The sequence below is a fragment of the Sinocyclocheilus anshuiensis genome, unplaced genomic scaffold (assembly GCF_001515605.1).
Source record: "Sinocyclocheilus anshuiensis isolate Anshui unplaced genomic scaffold, SAMN03320099.WGS_v1.1 scaffold1478, whole genome shotgun sequence".
NCBI lineage: Eukaryota > Metazoa > Chordata > Actinopteri > Cypriniformes > Cyprinidae > Sinocyclocheilus > Sinocyclocheilus anshuiensis.
Window position 1 is genome coordinate 130,249 of NW_015551088.1, and position 10,578 is coordinate 140,826.

Genomic DNA, 10,578 nt, shown 5'->3' on the forward strand with positions numbered 1-10,578 from the left:
ACTCACACACACACACACACTCACTCACTCACTCACACACACACACAGACACACACACACACACACACACACCAACCCTACACCTAAACCCACCCCTCACAGGAAACTTTCTGCATTTTTACTTTCGCAAAAAAAAATCATTCTGTATGATTTATAAGCTTCTGTACCCATGGGGACCTCAATTTAGGTCCCCACACTGACACAAGTCCCCTCACTCACTCACTCACACACACACACACACAGACACACACTCACAAACATAAATACACTAATAATAATAATAATATTAATAAATATTTATTGTTTTCATGTTTTGACCCATGTAACATTATTCTAATAAACCAGTGAAATTTCACAATTATCAGTTCCAATTTTAATACCGCAGCAAAAACTACTAGTCAAACGAATTTAGATTTCAAACATTTTTGAAGACAAATGAACAGTCAGCAATAAAATAAGAACAAATAAACAAATTACAAGCAACATCACAAAGAAATACAATAGATCAAAGATACAAGTGAAATTTGTACCGTGAGGCCACATGATTAGATGAGCTGCTCACCTGCTTTCTTGATTCTCTTCCGCTCTTTAAGCTGGTAGGGTTTGTGGTCATGTGACAGCGGGACAGCATTACCGTCTTTATCACACAGAACCGCCCTCGAATCGCCAACATTCGCCACAGTCAGCTCCTTCTCAGACAGCAGAGCCACCAGACACGTGGTACCTGACAGCGACACAAACCGCACAGGAGCTGACCTTATCCTTTCAAAACAAGTGAGCGAAATACCTCATGAAAGAGAACAACCCTTAACTGATAAACCCATCATCACTAACAACTCTGTGGCAGCAATGTAATACATTTCTGAAGAAAATGTCCCACTGGGGTAGTGCACAGACGGCTTCATGGACCAGTCACAGCTGATTGTGATTATTGGGTACTATGCAGTTTAATCTGAACACTGCCAACTACTTACGCTACACAGTTCTGTATGAAGCAGTACTGTTCACAGTATGTACATCAGTGTCTCAGCAATGGATGCTCTGCAGTGAATGGGGGCCGGCAGAAAGGGAGGACTGAGACACTGATGCAATGCTGCATTTCTACAAACCTGATGAAGAAACAAACTCATCCTGATCTCGGATGAACTGAGGGTGAGCACACTTCATTTCTGCGTGAACTATTCCACTGAGTGCTCAGCTCCAAGGTCTAATGATTGCAGACTGACTAAATAAATATCAGACTACAGGTTCACTGCTGTGAGCTCTCACCTGCTTCATCATAGGAGGCCGACAGTTTCTCCAGAATCTCTTTGTCCATGCTGAGTATCTGCTGTTTGAGGATGGACTGGCGGGTCACAGCGCTGTTCTCCTTCTGCTTCCCATAACGCTGAAGTTGCTGCCGCAACATGACGGGAAGATGCGACTTGGCATATTCTGCTGCCGTCTGACAGACAAACAGACAATAGAAACGTTTTATTCCATTGTTGAACAAAATCTGAGACTTCAGGGGGCTTCATTTAAATTTACGAACAGACTTTTGTGTGCATTCAATTTTCTTCGCAGCGATGCCATGCTGATGTCAGATGTGTTAACAACAGCTGATGCAAATTAAAATATTGCATTTGTGACATTTCTAGCTGTAAACAGGCCTTAAAGGGGTCATATGATGCGATTTCAATTTTTCCTTTCTCTTTGGAGTGTTACAAGCTCTTGGTGCATAAAGAAGATCTGTAAAGTTGCAAAGACTAAAGTCTCAAATCCAAAGAGATATTCTTTATAAAAGTTAAGAGTCAGCCACGCCTACCTAAAACGGCTCGTTCTAACACGCCCCCACATGTCTACGTCACGATGTGGGAAGATTTGCATAACGCCGCCCAAACAAATAATGTTATTTTTAGCAGCATCATATGACCCCTTTAAGAACAGACATGGTTTGAAGAGAAGTGTCTTCATCTCGATATAAACCCTGGTAAAAATAGCAGCTCTGGTGGCCAAACATCAGCGGAGTGAATACTCCAGTACCTCGGGGGCTTCCTGCACTCTGACGAACCTCAGAGGAATATTAACTACAAACGCATCAGTGGCCTACACTCCAGCATTCAAGAGCACCAGAGATGATCGTCTGTGCAGAGACTGAGTGGGCAGATGAAGAGGTGCAAGATGCGCCACTAAACTCACACCAGATGACGATTTCACGCAACCGGTGAACCTGTTTATCAGATCTCTGCTCATCTACATCCACCATTACTGAGTGAAAGCAAACACCAGAGAGATTCATACAGACACACAGAGACATTATTCTGGGTGGAGGGTCATCATTGCAGCATTTATAAAATTCAATAATCCAGTACTTTTTGACATAATACCCAGGCAGCTTCGTATACGTCTCAAAATAAGCCTGCTGTGTGGGAGAGATTTGGACAACAGTCAAAACTACATCAAAATGCATTACAAAGTATGTACTGGCTTTCCATTGCATTATGTCCAGTAGCAGGGGAGCACTTTATTTTTATACTGTTTTACAAATGAGGACGTACCCAAAAGGAGTTTTTCTCTCTTTTTTTGCAGGTCTGGGTACACATTTGTCTTCAAAATATGGTTAAGTAGACACACACAAACACAGAGATGTGGCTTAATGTACTAAACACCAACCAATGAAAAGCAAATTTCACACTTCACTTGCTATAAACACTATCTACTACCAAACGAATGACACTGTAATCCAAGAACCAACAGAAACCCAATGAAAGAAGAAAATGAACTCATGCCTATTGTTAGCTGTGTCTCATTTCGAATGCTGCGCCCTCCAGAGGTCGTATTTGTCAGCCACACACAGCACAGAGGATGAGTCTCATTTAAGAAAAGAAACCTTTACATCGCAAAATATGAAAGAAATTACAGTAATTTACACCTCAAGAGGAATATTATTATGGTTGCTTTTCTTAAATAAGACGTCCTTAATGGCGTATGTGCCCTAAAAATGTGACCTCCAGAGGGCGCAGCCTTCGAAATAAGACACGGCTATTGTAAAGACGAGCAGAAATGTTTACATTATATCTATATATGCTTCACGCCAATCCAATCATACTAACACTGATGTTTAACACTGTTGTTACTCAAGCAAAAAAAAAAAAGATGCAATGAAACAAAATATAAAAGTTATTCTTCAACTACGGGCTTTGTTGAGGTTTAGAAAATAAACTCACACATCTGTCCACTAACACTTTCTAACAAGATATGCAGCATAGATTTTATTTCTCGGCATGAAATCAAAACTGAGCCTGTTTATTCTCTTAATACATGCTACTGTTATAATTGTGAACAAATCATCTGTGCATTTTAATAAACATGCACTGTTAAAATGTTTTGTGTGAAATTACAGTAGATTCCAGGTTAATAATTGCATTACTTTCAGTGGGACTTCTCTTGTGAACAAACAGCATCATACTGTGTTTCTACAGTGCAGATGTACTCTGAAGGTTCCCAGCATGCAATGCAGCACGAATAAATCATGCTGTAGAATTTTTTTCATTCTTGTTGGTTTTATTTGTGCTACTGAACTTGTTTTTGGTTCACTTTTAGCAGTTTGTGTTGTTGGTTTATGTTGTAAGTGTTGGTTTTATTTGTTGAGTGTTACCATTTTTGTGTTGAGTTTTGATGTCGCATCTTTCAAAGACGTTTCTCAGCAGTTGTTTCACTCTCGTGAAAGATTCATCCACAAACAGTTATGAATATGAAATAAGTTATTGATTAATCTTCATGCTTAAATAATGCTACAATAAAATCATGTTCATGCTAAGAATAGTTTGACTATCTTAAAGTCAGGTAATTCGCTTATTTCATATTCTAGCTTGTCATCATTTTAACAAATATTTTCATTTGTCACACTTCTTACATGACTAGATCAGAAATTTAAATACAAATATTCAAGGTCAAAGATCCCAAACAAATCACCAATCACCATTATGGTGACTTTAAACAATAAAATCATGTTCATGCTAAGAATAGTCTGACTATCTTAAAGTCAGGTAATTCGCTTATTTCATATTCTAGCTTATCATCATTTTAACAAATATTTTCATTTGTCACACTTCTTACATGACTAGATCAGAAATTTAAATACAAATATTCAAGGTCAAAGATCCCAAACAAATCACCAATCACCATTATGGTGACTTCAAAACAATTACAGCAGAAAACAACTAAATTTCTCACAGTGGCACAGTTAAAGACAACTTTATAATGTGAATTCACAGTAAAACAAGAGCAGTTAATGACTGTGATGTTAGCATCATTCTGCTGTTCATTCACAGTCATTTGTAAGAAAATGACCAGCATGCATTGATTTCACAGTTAATTTCTGACTACAGTAATTTTGTTACGATCACCAGCTGGAATGCCTATGAGCTCCTCCAGAGGGCACTCCACCCCAGACTTGGAGTTGTCACTCCTTTACTAACTACATTCCCCATAATCCTTTGCCTGGACTCTTGATCACTGATTGCATTCACCTGTGTCTTGTTACCTCCATCATCCTGATCCCTGGACTGTTTCCTTGTTTTCTGATTGTTTGGTGCCTGCCCTGACCTTCGCCTGTTTATTGGATTACTCTCATCCTGGATTGTACATGATTGCTGTTGTTTGACCCTACTTGTTTTGACCACTCTTCTGAATAAAACCCGCATTTGGATTCAACTCCGTTGTCATGCCTCCCAACGTTCCAAAAGGGATCTAATATTCATTAAGCCAAGCTTTATCATTTGTTTATCTGTATTATATCTGTTTTTTATTAGTTGTACATCAATTAAATTGTTACCCTTACCAGACCTTTGCCTGTTTATTGGATTACTCTTTTGTCTCATCCTGGATTGTGCCTGTTTGCTGTTGTGGGCCCTGCCTGTTTGACCACTCCTTTGAATAAAGCCTGCACTTGGATTCACTACTGCGTTGTCACGCCTCCCACATGTTGCAAATTTATTGTAAAATAATACTCTTTAATCTTGAAAATTCCTGGCAATTCTTTGCAGTGTGTCTTGACCATGTTTAAAAGTGTCAATAAATCACTCTTCCTGACTGTATAGTAATTGGCACACAGTGCATTATACATGGAAATGGGAGCAATTTCAGACAGTAAATATGCTTTCAGCTGCTAATGATGCCTGGATAGTGCAAAGCAAAGTGGATCATATGCACAATTCAGTCAGGCTCAATACCTCAATATAGTGTTGGAGACCACAAACTACATTCGACCCATTTGAATTCTACACCAAATATTCTACTTGCATTTCAAATGGTTAAACAGCCTCGAAATTATATATCAAACAAATCAGCACTGACAAAATTACATCTTACAATACTATTTATAAGTGGTATTTACCTTGATTTCTGTTGCTTTTCTGTTTTGTCTTACATATATATATAGAGTTTGCCCATGTAACACAATGCTAGAGTACTGTGAACGGTTTTAACCCATTTGTGCCCAAATTTTTCTGAATGGTTTCATGCATATAGTCATGTTAATAGTGTCCTATGTGAACATGTTCTGCATTTATTTTCCCCAGGTTTTAGTTTTTTTTCTTGAAAATCGTATTTGAATGTGCGGCAACTATAGCTGCCGGTGGGCAAATATGTTGTATGCACCCCTTCAATGTCAAATTTGAATAGGAGGAGAGCTTTTGGCATCTAACTCATAATAACTGCTTTCAACAGATCAATCTTTATTCATAAACAAAGTTATCATGCATTAAAGTCCAAGAACATTCGATGCAAACCCAAAAAAAGTTGCATCTAGCTTATAATCTCTTGAATATGAAAACACAACAAATCCATTTGTCTTAAAGCGGTGGAACATAGTGCAGAACAAAGTGCAGCCATTAAGTTGCCCCAGCAGGGTATTGTGTATCAAAGAGTTAAATGAAAATAAACAGAATGAAGAAAATCTATATAATAAAAAAGGTATACCTAAAAGAAAATTACGCATTTAACTGTTTGATTACCAACATTCTGCAACATATCTTCTTTTATGCTCAACAGAAGAAAGATTGAACATGCAGGTATTTTCATTCTTAGAGGTGTGTAAGTTAAATGAAAATAAATAAATAAAAACAAATAGAATGAAGAAAATATTACATCTATATAATAAAAAAGGTATACCTGAAAGAAAATTATGCTTTTTTTTAGGCCCATAGTATTCAATGGCTGACTGTAGTAGGTGATTTCATATAATAATGTAAATGTAAACTCATTACTTGTCTGAATTTCAACATTATAATGGAATCATAAGTCATAAAAAGAATTAGGGTCCTTGACCAATTAGAAGGAAATGCATCCAAACGGGATAAAGGGGCCTCAATATTTTGCCCCTTACAAGACATAATGTCATAAAAGGGAGAATAATATAATCTACAGCAGTTAATCCCATGCGTTAGCTCTTTTATCTTTCCATTCTTCCTTTCTTCCATTTTTGGAAGTTGCCGCTTGGACTTTTGACTAAGTATGCAAAAAACTATAGATCTCCTGTAAGATTTGTTTTGTTTGGATGATTCTAGAGACCGTCATGATTATGTAGATATATATATGTCAACAAACATGGATAACATCTAGAAAAATACTTACAAAAGGAAAATGGCAACTATGAACTGCGGCAACTAAATGGGTTTAAATGGTTTTAAGGCATTGCTAAGCCCTTTCTAGGGTGTTCTGAGTGGTTTCTGAATGGTTTCAATGATGCACATAACAGCTGATGCACCTTTTGCACCTGTTTCTGAATATTGTTTGATCTAACATTTGATTTTTTTAAGGTTGACATCATTATGCGCACCATTTTATCAGTAAAAGGTCAATTCGATGGAAACAGGCTGAACACTGCAAATTTTGCAAACTTTTTTCCCCACATTTTCACTTTGTGGATAACAGAACGGTGCAAAAAATGGATTGAAGCATGGCTATTGATACTAATTGGGTGTTTGTGTTCATGTGTTGTATATGTCTGGGGCCGTACCGTCCGAATGAATCACTGAATCCACAGAACAAACGCTTCATATAGTGAATAAGAGCGTTTCACACCTGCGTCACATTTGCCATCTGCTCCCCTCATGTCTCTTACTGAGGAAACAGCTGCTGTATTTTCACCCATCACACCTGATGACCTTCAGCCTGGATGAGAGTAAGGATAAGGACGTTCCCATCCTTCCAGCAAAACACTGATTATCTGGGGAATGCTGATGTTTTTGTAGACGATGTGTCTGTGCTTTAGGGACTGTGTGACCCAGTGAGTGGATAATCTGGACAATCACCGCCACACTACATCTAGCTACAAGTCAATGGTAAATTCAACTGGACTCAATCCATGATAGGACTGACCACAAAACCAGTCATAAGGGTCAATTTTGTGAAATTGAGATTTCTGAAAGCTGAATAAATAAGCTTTCCATTGATGTAGGGTTTGTTAGGATAGGACAATATTTGGCTGAGATACAACTATTTGAAAATCTGGAATCTGAGGGTGCAAAAAAATCTAAATATTGAGAAAATCATCTTTAAAGTTGTTCAAATGAAGTTCTTAGCAATGCATATTACTAATCAAAAATTAAGTTTTGATATATTTATGGTAGGAAATTTACATAATATCTTCATGGAACATGATCTTTACTTAATATCCTAATGATTTTTGGCAATCGATAATTTTGCCGCACACAATGTATTGTTGGCTATTGCTACAAATATACCCCAGTGACTTAAGACTGCTTTTGTGCTGCAGGGTCACATATTTGTTTATTATTTATATGCACCATAACATTTTTTTTTCAAACATGTAAAGAAAGATTACTGGAGTACATTTTACAAGAAAATACTATTTCAGTTTCACTACTTCAAAATTCCATGTTTAATTCAACGTGTTACTTGCCATTTCTTTGTAATTACTAAATTACTAGCAATTTCTGAATAAAAATAGATTCTACACTAATTTTTTTTCAGTGTAGTTTGTTTGTATTGCTTTTATTCTGCATATAATTTGCTTGTTCTACTGTGAAGTACTTAAAGGAGACATATTATGCCCCTTTTTACAATATGTAATATAAGTCTCAGGTGTCCCCAGAATGTGTTTGTGAAGTTTCAGCTACCATACACCTTTGTCGCTTGCGAAAACACAATAACGGCACCGTGGGTGTAAACTTACAGATTCAGGGCTGGTAATATTATAATGAGATCTTTGCCACGTCACCAAGGCAGCGAAATCAGACGCGCTCGTTTTCTCAGACGCTTGCAGAAAAAGGCTTCCCAAAACAAAGTTACTGGGTTAATCTTTTTCACGTTTCCTTGGTTGGTAGATGCACCGGGGACCTGATTATAGCACTTAACACCTGGAAAAATCAGATTTCGCTGAAACGAGTCTGCATCGGGATGATTCGCACAAACATTCATCCAGTCCCTGATACATGTGAAAGCAACCAACGTGTGCTGGTTTCCAGAGGAATTCCTCTATTCAGCATCCTGAAGTCAATACAACTGATTCAACTTTGTCAACATAATCACAGGGTTTCTGTGCACATCATAATCTTCTTTTTAACCTGACAAAAGCATTCATTACCAGTGAGTCGTTCATTGCAACATGAGTTTAATGAGTAAATGATGACAAAATTTCTATTTCCAGGTGAACTAACCCTTCAATTCTTTTAAATCACAAAGCACTTCAGCCCTCTTCACATGTTATTGATTTTGATCAAAGGATGTCAGTCCTCTCTGAATTGAAAATATTCTGTCCATATGATTGTGTTTATTAGCACATGAGAGTCCATCTGAAATGCTCTGGAGTCATTCCTGCCGGGGCCTTCCTTTCATCCTCTGACAATCTGATTAAAAACTGACCGCACAACTGTAAGCAGAAGCAGTCAGCAAACACACACACACACACACACACACACATATGGAGTGTGTAACATCAGCTGCACACACATCACACCGACGTCTGCAAAAATCACCAAACTGTAGGGCAAGATCTTACTATACTGGGATATACTGGAACCTGAGTTAATACAAACACTTAGCTTGCACACAGATTTGATTTAAATAAGTTACTTCATTTTTGAACTAGTCTGCTAGACAGAGTTTTAGTAAATGGATCTAAACCATCTGTGTATCACCTTCTCCTGGAGTCTGGAGAATTCCATCAGACGCCAGCAGCGTCCAAACATGTGCTCAGCAGAAACAGACCTTCATCTTCAGAGGAGCACAGATGTGTGGATGAAAAATAACATATAATAAAAGGACACATCTTAGTTTGAGAGCAGACGCCTGATGCCGCTTGGTGTCAGCAACCTGTTACCGGCAAGCAACCACCAGCAGGTAAGGCTGAAGTAGGGGTGTGCGATATATATCGTCTGCGATAATATCGTAATTGTTGTTTTAATGATGTGCGATTTGACATTATCGAGTACTTTGCAAAAAACATTCAAAACACGCACAAAGCGCACGCATACATTACGTGAAGTGCATTTAGAGTGCGCTTTTTCACTGCATGATTCAGTCTAATAAAATGCATTTAGAATGATCTCAAATTCAAGACACAGGGACAGAAAATTTATAAATTTTTAACACTTCATATAGTTAATCAATTTCACATGAAGGGTGCCGTTTTTCTCCAAAAATTACCATGATTACAAATGAGATATCGATTTTTTACAACAGTTCGATAAAGAAGTTAATTAAGACTATACTTACGTTTTAGACACCATATTGCCTGTTTTTGCACTATTTCGACAACAAAATAATTCCAAACACAGCCACAGCGCTGTTTTGCGTCTCTGAGCAACATGACGGTGTTTTGTTCCTGAATTAATCAACCATTTAAATGATTCGGTTCAATCGCAATGGCTCACTTATTAACAGTGACTTGCTGCCACCTACTGGCGGTTTTAATTTCACATTTTAAGTTGCTTTTTATTATTTAAATAATTTCAAATATTAGTATTCAACGTTTTATGTTTAATATATCAAAACATTATTTATGCATTTGTAATTTCAGGTTAAATGCATTCATGTCTTGCATTAAACAAAATACATGTGTGTAAATACATCTAAATGCCACTTCAGATGCAGCTTCTGTGTTTCCTCTGCATTGCAAAGATGAATTGATACTGATATAATTTGCTTGGTAACAGCCCAAATGTCTTATTATTCTAATTCAATGATTAAATGTAAGAATTTGACTCAAAAGATAACGGACACTTTTAGAAAAAATGCCCTGGGGCTACTGACTCAGGCTAGATGTCAGGTATGGTAAGCACTGACAGACTACTAGAGCAGGGGTGGCCAACTTCAGTCCTGCAGAGTTTCGCTCCAACCCTAATCAAACACACCTGAACAAGCTAATCAAGGTCTAAGGGTTACTAGAAAGCTACAGGCAGGTGAGTTTTTATCAAGGTTGGAGCAATGCTCTGCAGGACTGTGGCTCTTCATCACCGAAGTTGGCCACCCTGACTATTATGGCGCTTTTCCACTGCACGGTATGGCTCGGTACGGTTCACTTTTGGGGGGTTTTCCACTGGGTACAGTTTCTGGTACCTGGTACTTTTTTTA

At 37.7% G+C, this 10,578-nt stretch overlaps 1 protein-coding gene across 1 annotated transcript in view; it reads right to left on the bottom strand.

The window, feature by feature from the left end:
- LOC107662579 (protein phosphatase 1L-like) overlaps nt 1-10,578 on the bottom strand; it is a 19,940-nt gene that overhangs the window by 861 nt on the left and 8,501 nt on the right. Inside the window, exons 2-3 of the mRNA XM_016452643.1 lie at nt 1,270-1,444; nt 563-724 (exon numbers count right to left, since the gene is read on the bottom strand). Of these exons, the coding sequence (XP_016308129.1) occupies nt 563-724; nt 1,270-1,444 (337 nt within the window). The remainder of the gene's footprint in view (nt 1-562; nt 725-1,269; nt 1,445-10,578) is intronic.